The 24,685-nt window shown below is 28.9% G+C and overlaps 2 protein-coding genes across 2 annotated transcripts in view; one reads left to right on the top strand and one right to left on the bottom strand.

The window, feature by feature from the left end:
• The first annotated feature begins 1,324 nt into the window (after nucleotides 1-1,324).
• Nucleotides 1,325-5,548, top strand: LOC119672145 (polycomb group protein Pc-like). Its single transcript, XM_038083122.1, has 2 exons — nucleotides 1,325-1,497; nucleotides 4,264-5,548. The coding sequence occupies exons 1-2, from the start codon at nucleotides 1,435-1,437 to the stop codon at nucleotides 5,338-5,340; spliced, it is 1,140 nt and encodes a 379-aa protein (XP_037939050.1). The 5' UTR covers nucleotides 1,325-1,434; the 3' UTR covers nucleotides 5,341-5,548.
• Nucleotides 5,549-16,610: 11,062 nt separating this feature from the next.
• Nucleotides 16,611-24,685, bottom strand: part of LOC119677816 (TBC1 domain family member 9-like) — a 15,453-nt gene continuing 7,378 nt past the window's right edge. The window contains exons 4-17 of the mRNA XM_038089350.1: nucleotides 23,258-23,516; nucleotides 22,921-23,179; nucleotides 22,676-22,847; nucleotides 22,488-22,615; nucleotides 21,154-21,299; nucleotides 20,966-21,080; nucleotides 19,655-19,843; nucleotides 19,292-19,579; nucleotides 19,033-19,227; nucleotides 18,369-18,962; nucleotides 17,867-18,084; nucleotides 17,189-17,808; nucleotides 17,045-17,133; nucleotides 16,611-16,985 (exon numbers count right to left, since the gene is read on the bottom strand). Of these exons, the coding sequence (XP_037945278.1) occupies nucleotides 16,683-16,985; nucleotides 17,045-17,133; nucleotides 17,189-17,808; nucleotides 17,867-18,084; nucleotides 18,369-18,962; nucleotides 19,033-19,227; nucleotides 19,292-19,579; nucleotides 19,655-19,843; nucleotides 20,966-21,080; nucleotides 21,154-21,299; nucleotides 22,488-22,615; nucleotides 22,676-22,847; nucleotides 22,921-23,179; nucleotides 23,258-23,516 (3,575 nt within the window). The 3' untranslated portion in view covers nucleotides 16,611-16,682. The remainder of the gene's footprint in view (nucleotides 16,986-17,044; nucleotides 17,134-17,188; nucleotides 17,809-17,866; nucleotides 18,085-18,368; nucleotides 18,963-19,032; nucleotides 19,228-19,291; nucleotides 19,580-19,654; nucleotides 19,844-20,965; nucleotides 21,081-21,153; nucleotides 21,300-22,487; nucleotides 22,616-22,675; nucleotides 22,848-22,920; nucleotides 23,180-23,257; nucleotides 23,517-24,685) is intronic.

Here is a 24,685-nt window from a genome sequence, read left to right as displayed (position 1 = left end):
AAAAAGTTTTATAATCGCATACACCTTACAAAAACCATGTAATCTTGAATTTATTTAAATAATTAACACGCTTATATATGTTTGCACAATATACTTTTTAATCGTATTTTCTTCATTTATTCTTAAAAAATTTTTGTATATGTTTAATCTATAAAAAAGTTAAAATCCATTCATTTTAAGTTCAAAAATCTATTTATCTTAAATTTATTTAAATAATATAACTATTTAGCCAGATTACATATGTTACACATATATGTGTCATTTTGAAATTATTATTTTTTAATCATACAATTATTTTTTTCAGTGTATTGCACTAGTTTTATACACATATGTGCGTACGTGCGTATTAACACATTCCCAATTGTACAATAAATTTTATAAAAATCATTATATATCAAATATAAACAATGGGCAATAAATAATAAATTTCTTTTTATAATGTACTAAAAATTAATTTATATGTCATATTCTAAGCTAAATTAAGCAACAAAATTTAAAGCTTTTCTTATGTGTCAAGACTTGGCAGCACTTTTTTCCAATTCATTTAATTAGATGCGGCGAAATGTTTGGTGTGATAATTATTCAAGAATATTCTTGAATGCAAATGTGTTCTACATAAATCTAGATATATAAAATTATATTCAAATATAAAAGCAATCATTAATAAATAGTTTGTGTATGTTGTTTATATAATTACGTACACACAAATTATTATTTTAATACTTATACGAAGCGAATTGAAGGCATAAGAAATGCAACCCTATGAATAAACGAAAAGGCAAAGCGAATTCATTCCAAAAAACACCGGACGCGAGAGTAGCAGCGGAATTGTGTTATGAATAAATTTAATAAAATTCAGTAATAAAATAAAATTGTAAACAAATAATTTTGTAAAAAAACACAATTATATTTGTTTAATATTGAATGTGATATAAATGTTATACAAAAAATTGTATATTTGAGTTAAGCATTTGTTTCTTAAAAATTATACGCAAAATTTTTACTGATTTTCTTTCGGTGAAAAGCATAAAAGTGCGTGTACAAGTGTGAGCGAGTCGGAATGTATTTGAAAAGGCATATGTAAAAAGGAGTCAAGCATAAAATTGAAGGACGTTTTGTATATTTTTCTCACATTCTTCGTTTTTGTTTTCTTCTTTGGGTTTTTCCACATCAGTTTCTTGTGCGTTTTCAAAGAAATGCATTATTTGTTTTTTTTTGTGAATCAAATAATCACAAAATTTAATTGTAAATAAACAATATTTTAAAGTTGTAAACAACATAAAATAAATTTTTAATAATAAATCTTTATTTGTGAACTAAAAAATCAATGAAATTGCTCAAACTAATAATAATAAGTGTCATTACAAAGTAAATTGTTGTCAAATATTTTTCTAAGTAAAATTTCTGGCAAATTATCTTAAACTGGATAACGTAATGGGAAGCTCGGATGACAGGGTCTACGCCGCCGAGCGAATAATACAAAAACGCGTTAGAAAGGTAAATTAATTTATATATATTCGAAATATATATTGTATATATATTTGAAGGTGATAAAAAAATCCTTTAATTGCTTATATCAAATTCAAGGTGATAATGTATATCCTTCAACAACGCAATATTCAAAAAAAAAAAAAACGAAAAACAACTTTATTTTTATCACACCAGCTGCTAACAGCTGCCTCGTGCTGGATGTATTTAACGTCATCTGCTATTGCAGCAATTTCTTCTGGGACGCTGTAATTAATGCAATTATTGAATTCTCATTCAGCTGCCCTCACACACATCCCAACACACGTATAAAACACTTCAATTGGTTGTCCTTTTGTGCCATAGTTTCTTTCCAATTGAACGCACTCGAATTTGAACATTTGTGGTTTCGTGCTGTTGTTGTTGTTTTTGTTGGATTTCAATTATCCTTTGTTTTTTTCCCTTGATGCCTCCATGACTTTTTTCCTTTTTTGTTTTTGATGTTTTTTTTCGTTTTGTATTTTATTCAATTTGTATTTTTTTTTTTGTTTTGTTTACAATATTTTTGATGAATTAAGAATAGACAGTTAGAACGCGCCAAATATTTTACTCAATGGTGAATTAGTGAAAGAGAAACATTCCTGTGGCAAGATGTTTATAAAGGGTTAATGATTATTCACAACTAAATATATATGTTAGGTTACATACCTTAAATCTATATAGATTATAATACTCACTATTTGAACAACAGGATTTCGTGGTGTTTTTTTTTGATAAAACAATAGTTGTTTATTGAAGAAATCTTTATTCGAAGGCAGTGGGCTTCCTTAAAATTATACATTCATGCCTCTAGGCATCAGCACAAATTTTATATCAAAAAGCCGATTTAACCCTTCATTGCCTTTAAGAATTCATACAATTCGCTTGTAAATGAATTTTTCAAATAAGAAATTTCTAGAACATAGTTTGCTATATATACAAAACATATTGGCTGTAACAAGTTTCCTTCGTAATCTAGACTAGTTGATCAAATCTCTGATAAGCGCTACAACAATATCTTTAAAAGTTCGATAATGCTAGGTTAAACCATTTAGCGAGCTAGCTAGGTATGTCAGTGACCAGGACAAATGGATAGCAATAACATATGGGGTAACTTAAGACCAGACGTGCTTGTTAAAGCAAGCACTCTGCTTTCTGACATCCATTTCTCGGATATTGGCAAACCACTTGAAACTAAATACACTTGGGTAGATAAATACTCCTGTCAAATCTTATAATTGATATTATCTGAATTGGATAAAAACACACTAGTTAGCTGCTTCAATTAAATCGTAACCTGCTCTGCGCTATAGTCTCGGTGCTAACAGGTCACTGTGCACTAGGGAGACATGCTATTAGACTGGGTCTACTTTATTCCGACTTTTATTGTGGCTTTGCGGATGAGTTCGAAACTACTTCTCATGTGTCAATGTCTACCGTTGACTAGGAGGAGATTTAAAATATTCGGTGCTCGTTTCCTTATTGACTTGACAAACTTGTCATTCTAGAAAGTTGGTCAAGTATATAGGCTTGTTAAGGTGGTTCACTTTCGCTTAAATGTAGGATCGTGGGTTTTAGCGTGACAATGCTTCGTCTAGTTTGCGTATGAATCATGCTAGAATCCGTCTGTCCGTAGTATCACAACGTATCCTTTCTTAAGCTTAAGTGGATTTTGAAAACAAAGCCATCATTCCAACCTAAATTGCTCTCCCTCTTATGCGTGTGTACTATAAGCGCTCTTCGCTTCTTATATCTCAATATATTCTCCCAATATTTTGAATCATTTACGGAATTTTTTGATAAAATGAATCACAAATATTTATTATAATCTATAAGATTATATTATATATATCTAATAAGATATGTGTGGAATATTCTCAAATGGTTCAAGGATTGCGTTTTTCTTTCAAAATATTTAAATCTATTCCCATCAAACAGAAGTACTCTATCTACTATTTCTCTTTCCGAGTGTATAAATTTTCGGTTTATTTAGGATTTCAGTAGAATATGACAACGAAATTATATAACTGATTCTGTAGTTGTAGCCCAGGCATGTGGCTTTCTGTTTTGGACTCTGAACAGCAAGTATGAGAGATCTTTATTCGTCTCTATAGGTGAGTAGCTTCTGGATGTAGATCTCATTCCATCTAGAACCTGGAATTAACATGCAGTTAATCCAATCATAATTTTTTCTAAAAGTTTTTGGCACAATATTAGTTATATCAATTCCAAAAAAATATGATATATTAATAGCTTGATGAAACTGACTAGTTTTACAACTATTGAGAAATATGCCATCGCTTGATCGTCTGTAAAGACAAGTGTCCCCGAGACACACAGACTCGTCTAGTTCTAAAATCTTATCGTTACCTTTGGCAATAAACTAAATATATACTTATATATGTATTAAAACAATTATTCAATAGTTCGAAACAGATTCTATAATTGCGAACTATAATTTATTTAACACAGAGTAGCAGTAATGGATAATAATAATCTTCATAAGGTTTATATATTATATATAGAGAAGCAATTGAACAGATGTCTTCGGTTTTTATTCCCCAACGATTGATAATATCATAATGTTAATATCATTTTCGGAATCTATTTTAACTTTACTATTAAATGATTGAATTTTCTCTTAAAATCCGATTCTATGCATTGAATAATTTCAACCTACAACATATTTCTTTTTTATTTTTATTATTTATTACATATTCATATGTCTAGAAATACTAATAATTACCTTTCTTTCAGGGCGTTGTGGAGTATAGGGTCAAATGGAAGGGTTGGAATCAACGTTATAATACTTGGGAGCCTGAAGTAAATATACTCGATCGGCGCCTAATTGAAATATACGAACAAAGCAATAAATCATCAAATACTCCCTCTAAACGTGGCCCCAAAAAGAAGGAAAAAGAACGTGATCCAGAACCGGAATCTGAAGAAGATGAATACACATTTACCAATGATGATGCGGAACTCATACAACCAACTACATCAGCAGCAGCTACAAGCGCTACAGGCGCAACAAATCATCATCATCATCACCACCATCATCATCATCATCACCATGATAAAGAAAAAGATAAGGAAAAGAAACGAGATCATCACCATCATCATCACTTAAAATCCGAACGTAGCTCAGGACGTCGTTCAGAATCACCACATACGCATGCAGAAACAAAACGACAAAAAGAACATAGCAATTCCTCGAATTTAGCTTTTATATCTGAAGCCGATACAAATTCTTCTAGCTCAGATGATCAACCTTTAAATCAAAAAGAAATAGCTATAGGTACCAAACGTAAAGCAGAAGTGCTCAAGGAATCAGGTAAAATTGGTGTTACTATAAAAACATCACCTGATGGTCCACCAGCTGTAAAGCATCATTGCTCAGTTGATTCTGCAACGCCAATATCTACACCATTAAAAGCAGAAACTGAACCATTATCACCTGAAACGCCCGCTTCTCGACCGGAACAGGCAACACCATCTGAAAAAACACAACAATATAATGCACAAGATGATGATGATTCATCATCACAAGCTGATAGTCAACCGGAACAGCAAAACATCAATCAAAAAGGTGATAATCTGGGTGAACTTTCATTATCACCACATCATCAGTCACAGCAATTACCATTAATGCCGCTCTCACCAAAAGCTCTACCACCACGTTTTTGGTTACCAACAAAATGTAACATATCCGATAAGGTGGTCATCACAGATGTAACAGTTAATTTGGAAACAGTTACCATCAGAGAATGTAAAACTGAGCGCGGGTTTTTTCGTGAACGTGAGATGAAATCAAGTAGTGATTCTGTGGCATAAATGATCGATGGAAATCGATTGTGACAAGTAAGAGACTTAGGAAAGTAAAGCAGGACTTTTTCCATATGAATACGTATTTATTTTAAATTAATTATATGTTATATATGTTTTATTTTGTTAGTGTATGCGACAAAGTGTTGAATTCTGTATATTTGCTTGAAGTTAGTTTATGTTGTAACAACCAATAAGAAAAGTATTTGTGAGTGAATTAATTCTGTTCACTTAATATGTTTGACTGCTTTCAAGTGCATATAATAAACATTGGACAAAGTATCTGTATACAATCAATGTTTATTTTAATATTTTAAAATTTATCTTATATTCATATGTACGTATATAACACTTAATATAAGTTTACTGATATGTTTTATATTTTCTTGAAAGCATTTTTGCATTTTACCAATAATTTTCTTCTTTCGGAGCAAGATTTTCACTTACACAATACGTGAACAGGAGCTAGAATATGAGATTCATATAATGAATATATTTTTTGCTTCATTAGGACAACATCTAAAAGACATGAAGAAGAAAAAATAGATTTAAAATCTAAAGATTTTAAATTCTATTAAGCATGTAGACAATTGCATTAAGCTTGTTCCAACAGGAATGACAGTAGAATGATATCCCTCTCACTATCTCTATGCCTCCTTCCTACCTCTCTTATCAAGAAAAAATAGATTTAAAAGTTAAGATTATTAGATTATCAACTAAAGATTATTTCAAATTTATTAAGCACGGAAACAGGTGCATTGAACTTGTTCGAACTGGAATGACAGTAACATGATATCCCTCTCACTATCTCTCTACCTTCTCTCTTGCTCAAGAAGAAAAAATAGATTTAGAACTTGATATCTAAAGCTTATATCAAATCTATTGAATACTGAGACATTTGCATTAAGCTTGTTCCAACTGGCATGACAGTAAAATTCCATATTTCTCGGCCTCTTTCTCTCTCTCTATCACACAAAGGACATAAAATTTGTTGAAAATAAAAAAAACTAGTAAAAACTTATAATTATACAGTAGATCTAATTATATAGTAGATAAAGAAAAATCAATGGAATTACAGATATACTATATTAACTGATCATACCAATAATTAGCTAAGCTATGATGCAATGATATTACTTTTTACATTCGGGACTATTGTAGAGGTATTCTCGATCTCGTGCAACGAGTAATAGTGCAAAGCAGCAACAACATTTCGAATATATGTGTTTTGTTGTTGGCATTTAAGATCATGAATATCTGTAATGTACTAATTCAATCTATTTATAATATATAAAAATTATGAGTACGATTTCAACGTTACAAGCATTATTTCCAAGACCACTGATGATGGGTATTTGACAGCACTCGAAACAGTTGTATGATCGGCCAAAAATTCAATTAATTAAAATAATATTAAAAAAATTTTTGTTGTTGTAGTTGACTACTTTTCGAAACCTTTCTATAAATTATAGAGAGAATAAAAATTTTATTTTATTAATTACAAGATATAACTAATATGAATGGTTTATTTGAGTTAGTCTCAGCGTTTACTTGATTTTGTGTGTAGAGACCTGTTAGTGTTTCACTAGGAATATGAGGTTATTTCATTACTCAAATCTTTAATCTTAACAAAATATTTTCGTTGCTTATATATTCACTGTCATTAAAGTTGGAAAAAGTTTTAAAAAAAATTATTTAAAAAAAAATTAAATAAAATAAACGAATTAACACTTACGCTAAGCTATTAATTTTTTTTTCTTTGCTTGAAGTTTCGCTTTTTTAATGTGATTATGAGATTATTTATTTATAATTAAGAAAAATTAAATCGAAGAAATTGTTCTTATTCTTATATAAAAAAATACATATAAGCAGAACTATGCGATGATGATCTATGCTATGCTATGTGAATTGATTCAAATTCAAATCCAAATTACGAGATTCTCGTACCAGATAACAATAACAATATAATTGTTCGAAAGGTCACTACTCAGTTGAGAACGTAACATATAAAAAAACAACTAGCATCTAAACGATACCATTAAGCAATATATCGCTCAGAACAACATTATAAGATAAACTCATAATGGACTAATCGCTTATTTGTAGTATTAAGTCAATTATTGAAACATGTTGCTTATCGTAACTTTTATCGTAACGTTTATCGTGACGTTCATCGTGACGTTTAATCGTTACGTTTAATCGTTATGTTTATTGTATCGTTTGTCGTATCGTATTGCTTAGATCTGTTTTTTTCCCCAATCGTAGCAATTTTCCAAAGTTAATGCAGAGAATTCTATTTTCTGTTAGAAATTATTATTTCTATAAATATGTGTTTATGTTTCGCAGATGCAGATAATATATTTTCTGTTAGAATTTATTATTTTAATAAATCTATATTCATGTTTATCTACTAAAATAATATATACAAAATAATATTAACTATATGAATTTTTCTGTAATAAAGTTAGTAATGTTTATCGATGTTAATTTATTTATTTATTTAAAATTTTTTGTGTACTATATGATAAATGTTTATTAAATTATGTGTATGTAATATATATTTTATAAATATTGATTTTATGTGGATAAAAATAATATATCTTTTGTATGTGTCAAGATGTAATGTTTAGTATTCACCAAAGCGAACATTTTGCGTACAAGAAAAAATTTTCTAAGAAAGGCACAGTTTACGAGTAAAACGTTCGCTTGGTGAGTACTAAGCTTAATATGTTAAGTGTTAGCATGCAATGTTTAAAATATCTTGTTTTTAAGATTTTTCTAAAAAAAAACCTAATGTCAGATACTAATAATGATTTATGTACTCTGTAAACTCTCTTAAAATTGGGGCACATTAGATACTTGTGGTTATTAGTTCCACTCTTATAATTAACTAATTGTATATATTGTTAATATTTGTATATAAAAAATTTTATTATTTGTAAATGTAGTACCGAAGATTTTTTTCTCGTTGTGTATATATAAAGATAATGATTATGAAAGTAAGTTTATTAACTTCTTTTTTTAAATGCAGTAGTTTTAAAGCTTTTAACAGCTGAGTTTTTTACTCAGACAAATTATTTTATCAGATATGGATTTTAATCATATTATAAAATCTTAGACTATAAAAATTTATTTAAAACATTTAAATCATAGTTTGTAAATGTTCCAAAAAAAAAAGTATTAAGAGGAATATAAATCTATATCTATATATATTTTTATAGTAAGATTTTAAAGTTAGTACTATTAAAAGCTGTGTAATGGGTTATCTGCCATCAGTAGATTTTCCCACGAAGATCTCTTTCTTCAATTAATATTAACAGCTTAATATTTAACAGTGGGTTTTTATGAAACAATTTAAATGCTTTTAAAAAATATTTTATTCAGTTGATTATTGTCATGTTCTATAAGTAGAGAACAAAGAATTAAAATGTAAAAAGCTGATTAAATTCCAATTAAAAAAACTTGTTTAAACTAAATTTTTAATAATTGTAACTCAAATTAATTACTCATGTAATATGTAATTTGAAGACTTGAAGTCTATATTCACATTCCATAGGTTCCAGAGTAGATGTAACCAGAAATTTGTGTAAAATATGCAGAAAATGACAGAGAACTGAAACAATTTCTTTAATATTTCAAGAATTTCTTAAATAATTCTGCTATAAGCACAAAGTATAAATACTAAGATTTTGGGGTTTGAAATTTAGAAAGACTTTTTGTGACTTTCACCAGATGATTCTTAGAAAGTTTCGAAAACAACAAACACATAAACAATAGCAACTCCTGAAGTTTGAGCAGTTATTGAGAGTCCCATGGACATCCTATTTGCATAATATTTAGTAGAATCCATCCTCCAAGAAACATTTGTCGATTTCATTCTTCATAACATGGATATGTCTATACCAGAGAGTTGCAATAAGTACTCAACACTCGAATCATTGAGAATGTTTCATTTATATGTATTCTGACTTTTTTTTTGGTATATTCAACTCCATCTGATTTATACATACAACTGACAGTACTTATAATGATTTATACTATTTATCGTCATTCAATTTCGATGAGTATATTCATGCCACTTGAGTACATGCTATGATTCATGAATCATTTGCCAATCATGCTATTCTACTTAGAAGTGTGTATACATTCTTGTGAAGCTGATTCAATAGCACCGACATTCATTATCAAATACACTTATGAATCATATCTGAGGCGAATGTGATTGTATTCTAGTAGTTTATGCGAAAAACATTTATACGCATTTATATTTGGTTTTTTATGAGTGTACTCTGCGTGCTAAAATGATTCCATACCTAATGAAATGGAGCTAATATCATTGAGGTCGGATATAAAAGAGGACTAAGTATTACTGTTTACACATGGAAAATCATATGCTGACTTGAAAACCGCACATATTCTAGTAACTGAAGTTATAAAGCGGTCTATAGACCAAATTGCTTATCGCTCGATTCCGTACATAAAATGCAAGAATATACGTTTTCTTAACGGTTAAAGGTTTGGACTACATCGATGTTTAGCTGTGATTGTTTTTTTTCGGGATTACATTTAAATTTTCTTATATCGGATAGGTCAGCGTGGTATTTTGGTGGTTTTTAACAGCTAATCGGTAATTATTAAAACGTTGGGCGGAAAAAATTAATGGTTTCCCCATTTTGTTGAATCAGTGTATGGACAGAAAATGCTGAATTCATTGTCTTAAACTTATTAGCTATATCGGACTTTGATTTAAGGATTATAAAAGTTTTCACTTTACTTAATACATAACTAGGTTTGACCACAATTGTCTATATTATATTAATTTATTTTTTAATTGGTTTATAATCAGCTTAATATGATTTATTGAAGAGCATAACTTAATAAACATTTTTATAACTTTATTGTAGTTTTATAATAGATGCTTTTATTTTTATATATAAATTAACAAAACACAAAAATATACATATATATATAAATCATTAATTTAGAAACAGACTCTTTTATTACGCTTGCAATATCTTATACTATTTGTGCTATATGCTTCTATAATATTATTTGTACATATTTATTAAGCTTATTGTAATTGAAATAAAAACTGAATTCTTGAACTTGGTAAATTTTAAATCAAAATATAATTAGAGACATACAAGAGACCATCATTATCGATTATAATGTAGCACTGGAGGTTTATATTGCAACAATACTTAAATTGAAATTTAACATTAAATACTAACAGTAATTTCTATAAATTAATATATATTAAATATAATACTATATATTAAATTGTTGTAAAAAAAAAACAGCAACTTTTGCATCAAATGATTTGAAATATTATTACTGTATATATTATTTAAAATTATAAAAGAAAACAATTTTTACAATTCAACATATATTTCCTTTCCAATACAGGTGTTAACTATTAGTTATAATAAAAACTTTTAGTGCTGCATTATAGCATGTTTCATTGAAAGGTTAAAAAAACTTTTTAACAAATTTCTTTATTATTGACGATAGATAAAAAAATTCGTATTTAGATACTTACAGAAACGTTGTAATGTGGCTTGGAGATTTCAGTATAATTAGCTTAGCCCCTTGTATGTATCCACAATCAGTTGTAATGACACTACGCCCTGAGCGATATTTATATAGATGACTATATAATAATTATAATATTTTATTTATGTCTAAAGTTAATTTACTGTACGACTTTATTGTTTTAATAAGGATTTGTCTATCGTGAAGAGTTCAAGGGTTTAAAATCACTCTGAGATATTATCTTAAAAATGTAGTTAATTTCTAATTGAAATTTGGTTTTGTCTATGAATGTATTTCTGTTTTTAAGTAGTTATAACTTTCGTAACTATTTACTCTCCTAACCCTCTATTAACCCTAAACATTCTTGATAGAACGCTCCTTCAAAATCATAGAGCAGTAAAATAATGACCAACTCTGACGATTTTATGGAAAGTGTTTTACATCCAGCCAGGTGCTTTTTCTCTCACACTCCACATGCACTTAATAAATTCAGGTGGTAGATGGGCAATAACTGCTTCGTGAGTTTGCGAATTCAATTTAAATGCCATTCTCGTTATATTATTTTTAGTTTTTTTTTTTAATGTGAGTCCTTTATAATTTCATTTCCTTCCCCTCCATAAGCACCACCCACCATGTCCATCAGTCGATATAGATTTGTGTTGACGATACCAATCTCCATTGTGCAACATATTATTAAATAATAATAATTTAATAAAAATATTAAAAACAAAATTAACTCCTTACCTGTACCAACCATTCTATATATTTTTCTTGTCTTATGTTGAGCCTTTTCCGAATTAGTTCATCTGGGCACTTTTACTCTATGATGGCTGGGCCCATCCCACTGACTAATTTGAGTATTCTTTATAATCTTTGTTATTATTCCATGATTGATCTAAAATCTGCGTACTGCCACGTGCGGTTAGTGATTACTCTGAGATTAGATAGTGCAGTAGGGCAGCCTATCAATGTTTTTTATCATCAATGATTTTAATGTTAATTTTTATGAGGAAAAACCTTATGAGGAAAAGAAACTATTTAAAAGTCAGACTGATTCGAATAGCAAAGGAAAGACAAGTGTTTTATTTTGCTTAACTTATATTTGGTTTTTAAAAATAATTTACACACAAGGAGTTTTATTTTTTGCCTGTAAAAAATAATAGTTATTTTTGAGTTTTTCATTTTAAAGCCAAGAATAATAATTATTTTCACGTTTTAAAATAAAAAGCAGCGTGTAAAAGTAAAAGGCAAATAATAATTATTTTTGAAAAAATACTATATAATGGAAAATAATATTATTTATTATTTTTTGAGTTTAATTTTAAAAGACGTATATATAGAAAGTATGCATTATATGAAGTATGAATGTTGTTACAATAATACTTAAATTAGAATTTAGACAACTTTTTCTTGCTGCGTTTTTTTTGATAATTCTTTAAATAAGTATAATTCTTGGACTCTGGCTGTTATATGTATTTGTATAAAACAACATGAAAATAAAATGTCATCATCTATTCTGACCCATCAACTGATCGAGCAGTTCGAGAACATTTTGTAGAATTGGAAGTGTTTGATTTAGAATTCTAAAGTTAATACATTTGCGCTGCTCGAACATTAAATGTTTAAACTCTGTGAACTCTTAATATGAATCTATCGTCAATATATCTATTTATATTTTCAATTATAATTATATTATAATTATATTCAATTATAATTATATAATAAAATATTAGGAATGAAGATATACTCGTATATGCTAAAGATATATTACTTAGCTAACACTGGTTAACTTAGCAGACTGATTGTTATCAAAATGAAGCAAGAAATACAAAATAGTTATTTTTTAAGCTACTAACTATTTTCGCATATATATACATATATATGTATACATCTATATATTTATATATTAATAATTATAGTAAACTTTAAGATATGTAGAAAAGATCAGTATGATACATAATTTCCATTAAAGAAGGGAAGATATACTTATGTGTATATATAAAAAATATTGTAAAGAATTTGTTTAGTTCTATATATGATGATGTTGAGAAGAAAATTATAACGAATAAACCTGCAGGTAATTATGTGTCAATAAAATTGCTTAAATATTTTAATATATATGTATAAGTTATTTATTGAAATATATATTTATAAATTATAATAATTAAAGTAGAGCCTATTAAGTAGCGCTTAATGCAACATATAATGTTTAAATTGATTGTATTTTAAGCTTTAAGAAATTGTTGCTTAAACTCCTTTTGTTAGACTAAATCTTTTTGTGTATATTTACAAAAAAAAAAATATAATATAATTAATTTTAAGTCTAAATCTAAAAAAAAAAATTCATTTAAATTAAAATTGCACAAATAAAAATAAAAAGCAATTCTTAAATTCAATCACTTCCAAATTTTAAAAAATAAAATCAACTCAATCAAACGAAGCAATATATATATACGTTACTAAAACTATATACAATATATATTTATTTATATGTATATTTACATATACATATATATGTAATTACTAACGATATGTATATACAATTATATATAAAATTATTTAGGCTTCGGAGTGTATATATTTGAAGTGATTTATTTATGTTAAATTGTGTAAAAAAATTGTAAGCTGCAAGCAACTTAAAGCAAAATAAGTTATAAAAAAATATAAAATGTATATATATATATATACCATATAATATATATATATATATAATTAATTGAAATTAAGAGATATAAAAAATATTTATGCACTATTATTGTATTTATTAATATCGTTATTAAGAATAACTTAAATAAATGTATATACATGAAAAAGCAAACCTATAATTGTTTTTAATTTTTACCTCACATTAGAAAAAATGGTATATGTATAACAATAGAATGAATGCCTTGAGAACAGCGTTTTAAAGTAATCCATGTTATTCTTATTTAAACTATTTGAAATACTCTTTATCAAAAGATGATGTATAATAGCAACGAATACAGATTATGGTAACCTGGATGATATGGTTTTGTGAAAGATTAATCTAAATACTAGGTACACACCCACGGTTTGGTACGGGTGACTAATACATCGATTCTACTTCTCATGCTCCTTTGTCCCGTTTTGTTATATATTTCTTTCTTAGCACTTCTTCCGTTTCATATTTAAGATTAAGACATAGCTTCTACTCACATGCTCCCTTGTACCGTTTTTTTATATATTTCTTTCTTATCACTTTTTCCGTTTCATATCTTTATGTTCGGTAACTTTATATAGAGATAATATATATTTATATCATAAAAATCATGCATATCAATTCAGCGATTTAAAGAAAATTTGCTTTTAACAATTCTTTCGTACGGCGATAAGCCGATATTTATATTGAAGCTTCATAAAAACGGTAATGGTATATATTTCCCCTCTATATAAGGATTATATGGAATAATTATCAAGAAGATCCAGAAAACTGTTTACAAGAAAACTCGATTAAAAAAAAATTGAGTGTTGCTCATAAATTTTGACTCCAAATGAAAATGGTATAGCCTGTGTTTGGTAGCTTTATATAAAGAGTACATATCATATATATAATGTAAATTGATTCAGCGGTTTAGAGAAAACTTCGAATTATAGCATAAACATTCCATTGAAAAAAGTACTACCAGTATCTTAATATATTTTCATTTTTCCGAGTAACTTTTCCAATTTTTCTCTCCGTAACAACCTGATCCGAACTATAACGAATATTTTTTAAAGAAAGTAGCCAAATTGGTCTATCAATAAACAAGAAATAATCAATTTATTTATTATATAGATGATCCAGATCTATAATGTAGAGATCTAATAGACTTTATAAACACAGAAAATCGAAACTTCAACAGGAAACAAAAAAAGGAAGAGTAACTTCTATTGTCCATTTTCAGCAATGATACCGTTTATAGGTGCTAAAGAAGCTAGAAAGGATTTGAACTGAAGCCTAGGACGTGAAAGGTTGAGCGCATGGTCTTTGAGAACATACACTTATTAATACATAGTTACTTGTTTCTTAGTAAGTATGGTACACTAAAATGTTACCAGAAAAAAAAAATAGGTTTATATTAAGTATCTTGTAACATCATCTATATCAAACGATTTTATATGAAATTAGGGAAGTTATTGTAAGTGGATAACGTCATCTAAGTGCTGAGTCATCTCATTAAAACTTCAACGATATTCAGTCACTATTTTTAATTTTACAGAACTCGACTCAATTACTTTTAGTGACTATAATCTATTTGGATAACTAAAATTTATGCTAACAATCTATAAATGTCTTTTTATGGGAGGCATATAATCAAATCAAAGGTATATAGAGAAATAAATCTGTTCCTGACTATGGTAAGTTGATCAGACGCTATATAATAATTCAACATATATTAAAAAGTAGTGACAAGAATATTTTTTAAGTATAAAAGATATATTTAAGTATAAAAGATATTATAAACTATATTAACATAAAGAAGTAGTCTTGCCGATCTTAATGATAGCCAAACGACTATTAAAGTCTGTCAGTCTTCCACCGTAAAATCAAAGCTAGCTAAAGGGTACATAGTGGACATTGACAGACTAAATTAATTAGCTGATATCACTTTCAAATATTTTACCGGGTTCGATACACGTTGTAACCAGTTTTCGATGTCTTAAATTCCGTTAAGAGATGTACTTACCTCTAATATTTTTAGCTATTTTATAAGTGGACAACATTTACGTGTCATTGTGTGCAATTTCTCGGTCGAATAGGCCTTCATGGCCAGTTTAAGGCAACTCATTAATAGTGATCACATCTCTCTACTCCTTATAGAAGTTGTACAAATTTACATGAATAGAAAAAAAATCAAGCATATCCTCTGACTACTTTGCTTTCAGTTTCAGGAAAATTAGGTTTTGAGTAAAGTACTTCATTGACAGTTTTTGGAACTGTTCATCGGTAAGGATTAAAAACCCGATTAATAAATTTGAATCAAAAAAATCAATTAAATTAAAATTAATAAATTAAAATTAATAAAAAAATGTTTGTAGTTCACTACTGTTTGAAACCTCTCTATTAAATGCAAAAACTTCTATTAAGTAAAATAGTAATGCCGTCATAACTAATGTTAAAATAAAAGTTAAAAATAAAAAAAAAATAAAAGTTGTAAGTTATGGTATAATACATAACATATTAATAATAATAATAATAATACCAAATAATAATTATTTGGTACAAATAAGTTCTTATACCCATAAGCAAAAAAAGTTATAGATTTCTAAATAATAATAGTTTATTTTTAACATTCAGTGGATAATAGATATTAAAAAATATTATTGCAATTATTTTAGTATATATATGTATTTATAAATTTTTCTACAAGCACACTCTCAAATATATATATATCTATATATATATGTATATGTATGTATATTTATATAAATATACAATTATTAATAGTCAATATAACAATTATTTATTAACTTAACTTTAACATTTAAATTAATAATTGCATTAAATATTAATAAATTTATAAATATAAAAAATAAAATTTGCAAAACAGTATATAATAAATCTGTAAATATTTATATACCATATATATTTAAAAATTTTAAAAGAAAAATTATAAATTTTTGTTAACTATAAAATCATTAATAAAATTTTTCCAACACGCATACAGTCAGCATATAATATATATATTGTACATAAATAGATTTATATAAGCATAAATTTAACTATTATATTACATTATAAATATAACATATACAATTTAGGATTATTCAGTTAATTTCTTACATACATACTATAGTATATTGTTCTGTCTAGATATAAGCTAATAATTCGATGTTAAACATTTTCGACGATTTTTACGCATTCTTTCAATGTTTTCTTTTATTGATGTTTCTATAAAAAAACAAGTTACAATTGTGGTAACAGATAAAACTGTTGTCATAAATTGATTAATTGAAATCTCCCAAGTGTCCAAGTCAACAAAATTGTTGTCATTTGTGCTAGTGCCAGCATTTCCAGAACTGTTAGAAGCGCATGCTAAGCGATACTGCTCTTCAAATGCCATAAATAGACGAGTAGTAGAAGCAGGTTCTGATGGTGTAGTCGGATTCCCATTCGTGTCAGGCTAAAAATGAAACTCAATTATTAAGCGAAATTTAAGTATGATCGAAAATAAATACTAACCTCATCGTTACTAATGTTGAGCTGTGTAAAGCTTTCCAAGCTTGATTCTTTTTTAATGGTATTGTTACCCATCTCCAATAAATTTTCATCTAAAATAACGAGTTTGTATCAATTTTATTTTAATAGCGTATACGTATTACTTACAAGCTTTTCGCATATCAGCATCTTGCTCTCCTACTATTTCCACTAAACTTTGCCATAGAAACTGAAAATTGGCCTTTTTCATGTTTGGTATTTTACCATTTGGCGAATTGGAATCGGGTTGGTCGAATAAATAACCCAAGCTACCCAAACTTTTGGTATCCGTAGTCGAATCGGAACGTTCCATTTTTGTCGTATTCACTAAATCACTTATTTGTGAATAATTTGATATTGTTTCCACGTTAAGATGCGGTGGCGTTACTTTAGCTGCGCCTAAATCTGAAATATCTGAGAACGTATCAATCGATTCAAAACGTCCTTGTTGGCGGAGGCCATCAATTAAGAGCCCTGAGCTACTACTTGCGCCATTTTGTGATTTGGCAACATACTCCTCCTCGCTCGGTAGATCTACATAAAATGTAGATGTACGCGCATTCAATGCTGTTGATGAAGCATTTGAATTTGTCGACAGATTCGGTGTGCGTATCGGATCCACAAATGTACTACCACTGATACCAGCCAAATTGTGCAAATGCTGTGTGGCACTCGCTAAAGCGAAATCTTCATCAAAGTTTTTGTCAGAAGGTGAAGGTAGCGCTTCAATTGAATCCGTAGGATCATCACTATAAAATAGAGTAAATTCAAATTTTTGTTTTGTTAAATCAGTTGAAAATGGTATACCAAAAGAAATCTTCTGCTTCAAAAGCTTCATCAGCATCATCTTTAGTCTTTGTAATTGGTTGACGTGTATGTTCAATCTCAACTTTTGATAATAATGGCGGTAAATGGAGTATGTAGAGTAATTTTAGCTTTTCTGTATATTTCGATGAGCAAACGAGACCTATTGAATTCAGGATCTGTGAAAAGCTTAGTAAACCAGTACTTTTTTTGTCTGTTAACTAAAAATAAAAAAGTTATTTACATGTTTTAATAACTAAAATTTTTATTAATAATTTTGTTTTTAAAACGTTCTAATTGATCAATTGTACTCTCCAATACTTATTTACATCTATAGGATACCTCGCAGGCTATAACTACAAAATATAGTCCAAATATTGTTGTAAATAACATTTTTTTAAAAAAGTATATTATTTAACAATTGACTAATTAGCCCGTTTCAAAAACAAAATTACTAAGAAATATTATTTAAATTTCAAATTAATAAATTTGATGTTATTCTAACCCTAAAGAGTTTTTCAGCCAAGTCAATTGTAGCGTATGAACGCCATGGTGTTAGCTCATAAAATAATACCCTAAACGTTTCGAAATCTACATTGTAAGCTTCGGCACGACTGCAGTTATCCTCTGGAAAAGGACGTGGATGCATTGGTGAGGATAACAGTATAGGAGATTCACTCGTTCCTTGCGTTTTTTGCTGATTAACTTTACGAAGAGCCATTTTTTCCTCACGTATAATTTCTAATAGCATATGCAATTCCTCTTTTTTGAAATACATGTTTTTTTCATGTGCTTTGACTACTGTGTTTTCATTATCGATATCGAATTGGCGTAGTGTCAGACGTCGATGCTTGTTACGTAGTTCTTCAATATTTTGTAATGATATCTTAGCACCAAATTTTGTATATGCCTCATGTATTAATGTTTGTACTGTCTGTGTGTGTTGACGTGCAGCTTTACGTTTCTCAGTTGGCGCAGGTAATTGATATTCAGGATTATAAATGCCTTCCAAGAATTTTGTCAATACGAGCATTGCTTCACCATCGTCGTTGCAATGTAGCAATTTATCACGATTCCATTCGAGAATTTGCAAAGCAATCTACAAGTATATAAAAAAAATATATGGTTATTCTTTGATTTTAATCATTAAGAAAAAGTTTTTAATTTACCACAAATATAATTTTGGCACCATCATAGAAGAAACAATCGATAATATGTAACGAGCTTTCATACGATATAACACTAATGAAAATAGTTAGAAACCATGAAAGTGAGATCATTTTTATAATGCCCATTTTATCCAGATGGACATGCAGTTCTGGTAAATGCGTTTCAACTAATTCATTGAGTACACCTTGATCAATCTGTAAGAAATAAACAAAGAAATTAACATTTATTACATATATTTTGAAATAGATTTTAACATACCTGAGCTCCTACTACTCTATCCTTATAGTAATCCTGTAACAGGTTCTCACACAAACTGGCTAACATCCAAAATGCATTCTCTTCATCGCAATACAGTAGAAATACAGAGGAAACAATATTCATGGCTTGACAATAGCCAACTTGTGGATTACGCAGCGCATATGCTTGCAAAACACGTCGTAATGCACCTATACCATCAGAGTGCTGGAATGCAGGATGTTCAGGTAGAGAACGATGCAGATCACGATCAATTTCATCATGTATGACTGAGTGCTTAATACATGCAGCCTACAAATTATAAAATGATAAATTATTAATAACAGTATTCAAAACAGCTTGCTATATGGTATATATAAATATTACTTTTTCTACTAGATCTTCATATAGACCTGGATTCATTTCTTTTTCATGTATGGCACCAGAAAATATTAACCAAATTTCCTCTCTTAATTTATCTGGTATGCCTTCCACTATAAGATTAATTACTTCTGTTGTGCGAAACATGGATATGCCACGCCCAAAATCACGAAAATGTGACTCCCAACGCGCCATCTATAAAATGGTAACACAAATTACTTTATATAGACATTATAATATTATATTAGATATAAATTATTAGAAATAATTAAAAGAAAAATATAAATGTTATAAACATAAATTATTATTTTTATAAATATTTTATAGATAAGGAATTGCGAAAAGGTCAAGTAATGATTATGAGATTAAGCAGTTTTTACCTATATGACATACAACGGTGGTAGCCCAGCCAATGTGAAATTAGATAGTAGTCTTAAGATGTGGTAGTAATACCACAAATAGATTTTAATGTACACTAACTCTCACCTATCACCTATCAGCATATATAAAATAGATTTATCTCATATTCCTTTACTTCCGCCACCGCATCTCAATATGTAATTTTTATTATTATTTTATGTGCTTTTTTGATCAGCGTGAACTACAAAAACAATTTCAAGGCACGTTCAGCCAGGTATCCAGAGAGAGTACCGAAGAATTACTTCTAAAACCGCACACGTCTACATCCCAGAACCACTTGTCGAGTTTGACGACTAATTACCGTTCAACATTTTTAGAAGAAACTATATCAGCAGGTACGAGGTTTGAGGGCTACCACAACAATAACAGCAGGGGCTGAAGCAACCCCAAATGAATCAAAAGACTATATTCGACTGTTTTTATTTTTTTTACGAGTCTGATCACATTTACTGATCTTAACTGATTTTTTTTAAATAAAACATTTATAATATATGATCGCGTTTCTGTCGTGTTAGTATGGAAATTGTATGGGACAGCGAGAAGTGATCTAAAACAATCAATTGGATCCAAGAAAAATCGCGTCAACGTCCCGAAGCCACTTGTAAATTTCGAAGATAAAAGTACCATTCACCACCCCCAAAGGGCCTACACAAACCCCGCAAGCTATATCAACAACAACTACCAACTACTTTGTGCTCAGCGTGGTTCCTTTGCATCGCCTTTTTAAAATATTCTGCGCCTAAAACTATTTTAATTAAGCTTTAAAAGAAACCCACATCTATGAAGGTTACTGCAAAAGGGAGGCGTGTGCAATTTTTAGATTATTTACTGTTACTGCGGTTACCAAGAACATCCTTACTAAACCAAATATCTAACCAAAATAGAACATATTGTTACCTTTTCATCTTGTATTTTCAGCATTTCAGCGCTGAATTCAGTTTTAAAAATTTGAATTAAAGCAGTTTGTTTGCCCCATGATATATCGTATTTGGGACGCTCCCGGTTAACAGGTCTGTAATAAAATTTCATAATGGATTAGAAATTGTTTTTGTCATATATTTATAACATATATAACATATACTTACAATTCAAGGCGTGATAGTAAATTTGATATTTTCAATATAAGCGTTTCACGGTCAACAATTTGAGCGAAGATAAATGGAAGAGTATCGGTTGTTATCACTATTTGATTATCAAACCGATGTGGTCCATCATCTTTTTTTTGGGCGGTCTATATATAAATGAATAAATAATTTATATTTATAATTTTAATATTTAATTATATTTATATGATTATTAAAATTTATTTCAGAAGATAAGCTTTTTGAAAGTGAAGTAAGTATAGTTGCTGTTAACGTAGCAGTGAGAAAACCACTAGTGAACAAGTGCAGTTCACTTTTCCTGTTGAAGTTTTCCGCTTGTATGGGATGCGAAGCAAACAGGTTAACCAAAGAACAGTCTGTTTTGAAATTCATTGAGTAATCCATTCTCATTCCTAAATAATCCCCTCCCCACTAACACAATCAATACCTGTCCACACCATAACCTATGTTATGTTGTTGGTTGTTCTTGTCATATGAACTAAACAGTTTTTTAAAAGGACTGTCTTTTTTGAGACTCGTTACGTTTTGAGACTCGTTCACTCTCACTTATAAGTAATCCCCTTCCCTCCCACACAACCAATAACCTATCCATATCCTAACCCATGTAGCCGTATTGTAATTTCTTTCATTTTATCTGCTTTATAAATCCCTGCGGGGTACAACAACAACGACAGCCAAAATATAGAACAACAATGTTCTTAATAGATCTTTTCTTGTCCACTTGAAGTCGTTTCTTGCCTTAATTGCAAAGCTACTCTGCATGACGTCGTTCATTTAATTTCATGTGTAGAAGTACACATATCTTTGAATCCTATTTATGGCTCCGGTCCCTGAGGTGACAAGTTTTCCTTACCTGTATTCAGTTTACTACTTATCATGTTCCTACTTATTTCAATATCTTTATTCATCGTTCGCACCTATTACGCTATGCTTATTTTTATCTAACACCACAAAAGTCTTCCCATCCCACATTATTGTACACTGTTTACATCTTTTTTAATCTCGCGTTTTATATATAACATAGTAATGTAGGTATGTATGATATATAAGACATATTCACACATATTTCATAAATCCCACCCATCCCAATTCACCACTTCTCCCATATTCCTCCTCTCCCACCTTCAAAATCCTAACCCATAAAATCGTCTTGTAAATCCTTTCTTGATATCTACTTTTTGGTCTCAGGGGGGTACAGCCACAACAAGTTTTAAGTCTCAACAATAACTTTTTGTATTAAAAATTCTTCTCACTAGTGTCTTTCTATGTTATCAGAACAATTTTATATTTGATATTTTAGTTGGTTTTTAATATACCTTTATATTCTTCATGGGTATAACAAGACTGACTAAGTCTTTTACATCACTTCGGAAACAGAAGAAATTTGCCGACAAATATATATATCCACTAGCAAATCGTTTGGAATAATGTGTCCATAAATTAGCTGAAAAACAAGAAATAAAAATCACTCACCAAACTAAACATTTTGGATAGTTACAAATACCTTTAATCTGACCATCAATAATTTCCGATCCTGGTAAACGAAAATACATGCGATATTCTTCCGATTTTTGTCGTGCTGTTAGATCCCGAAGTAAGCCTGGTTTGTTGGACTTCTTACGGCCTAAACGTTGGAAATTTGTTGGTTCATGATCAACAATGGGACTGTCAGGATTCTATATATATATTATAAAATCAAGATATTACGACTTCGCAAAGTTTAAGTTAAAATGTGTTGATATAACATACTTTTATTATTTGTTGGATAGCCATCTTACTTAATTGCTCTAATAAATCGTATGCTTCTTTAGCACCAAATAAAAGTGTAAATTTATACTGAATTGCATTGTTTGTTTTTATATAAATTGTGCTGCCATATAATTTTATTTCTTGTAGTTCCGCAAAACGTATTACACGCTTCGTTTCCTGACCCAGCATATAAGAATAGAAGCAGATGTGATTTAATGATATATATAAATGACCCTGCCTTGGTATTTTATTAACATAGCTGAAAAGATAGCAGTAATTAGTTAAATTTTTATTTACTTTTATTTATTTATTTTCTTTTTAATAATTTAAGTCTTACGTGCAGGAATACGTGTTCACCAATTGCTCTTCCTCTGGCATGTTAAACAGTTGTCGAAATTTGGATACTGTAATCTTGAAGTTTGCCGATTCATACCCATCATCTTGATTATTTTGGGCGCACAGAGATTGTATTTTACAATTTGTAAAATTCGTGATATCCTCCTCACTTCCCATCTCATTCAAAACGCTAAACAAGTTTTCTGACAGCCATTCCCAATCTTGGTTGATTTCTTCGAAAGTGATTCCGACTGCAATTTCTGTTGTAAAAAAATTGATGAAGAAAATGATTACATTTTGATTGGAACAAAAAATATATATATGTAAATTTTATTATTTCTTAATTTAAATTTATTGAGAGATGTTAAGTACGTGATGATGTGACCACTTAATAGAAACTAAGTGATTGCTGAGTTTAAGCACATCATTCTTTGGTTCATCCTTGTTACGAACAGGTTGTTTTCGTAAGGAACTTCTGATATTTTTCGATATTAAATTATTTAGACTTCTCGAATACCGACTAATCTAGAGTTCTTGCTATAGCCTGCTGGGACCTGCTCATGTAGTCCGTTTGGGAGGTATCGAACGGCATTTGGTCATGGATAATGCGAGTGGCTCCGGCACATAGACTTGACTGTTCTTAATATAGGTTAGATAATATCTGCTTCTTAAATTCGGCGCATGTACAGAAAAAAAGGATATAGTTTTTTTGTAAACAATATTGTTGAGAATTTTAATTCTGGCCGTTTGCTCTTTAATAGCCCATAAACCAGTAATCACTGCCTTCAAAAATTCCTATAATTTTTGTTTCATAGCGGAAAACTTTTCTTAACATTGTAGTAAATCGATATGGTGGTCTACTAGTCGTATATGGTTCTGGCTAGATTTTCGGCTCTTTGATTGGCCTTCATATTCCACAGTCACAAGACTCAGATCAGAAAAATATTACGCTGTTCGCTTAGGGTTGTTAGGTCTTTTTTTTAGTTTATTCCATTAAGTAAAAAGTTGTCTTCTTGTCTTCTTTTGATAACTTGTCTGTTATCAAAACGTATAAGAAGTATTATATACAATATATATATATATATGATATATATATATGATATATATATGATATATGATATATATATGATATATGATATATATATGATATATGATATATATGATATACTTATATGATATGTGTATGATATTTATATGATATATATGATATATATATGATATATAATATATACAATACATATAAAATATATATATATACAAAATAATGCAAGCACAGCAATAAGTAAATCTTATTCTTATGCTTTGATTCTATAACCATAATAATAGTGGTATATTTGATTACTACTTATACGTGTTTTTTATTAAATACAATACATATATATAATACATATTATAATGATATATGTAAATACATTAAAAACAAATTGTG

This window comes from Teleopsis dalmanni, chromosome 1 (assembly GCF_002237135.1).
Source record: "Teleopsis dalmanni isolate 2A chromosome 1, ASM223713v2, whole genome shotgun sequence".
Classification (NCBI taxonomy): Eukaryota; Metazoa; Arthropoda; class Insecta; order Diptera; family Diopsidae; genus Teleopsis; species Teleopsis dalmanni.
Note: the sequence above shows the minus strand (reverse complement) of the source record. Positions and strands in the feature narration are given on the sequence as shown.

What these genes read in the sequence shown, in the direction of transcription:
- LOC119672145 (XM_038083122.1), top strand. Translation starts at nt 1,435, where the DNA reads ATGGGAAGCTCGGATGACAGGGTCTACGCCGCCGAGCGAATAATACAA. An exon ending in TACAAAAACGCGTTAGAAAG is followed by an intron (nt 1,498 to 4,263) that starts GTAAATTAATTT and finishes CCTTTCTTTCAG; the next exon opens with GGCGTTGTGGAGTATAGGGT.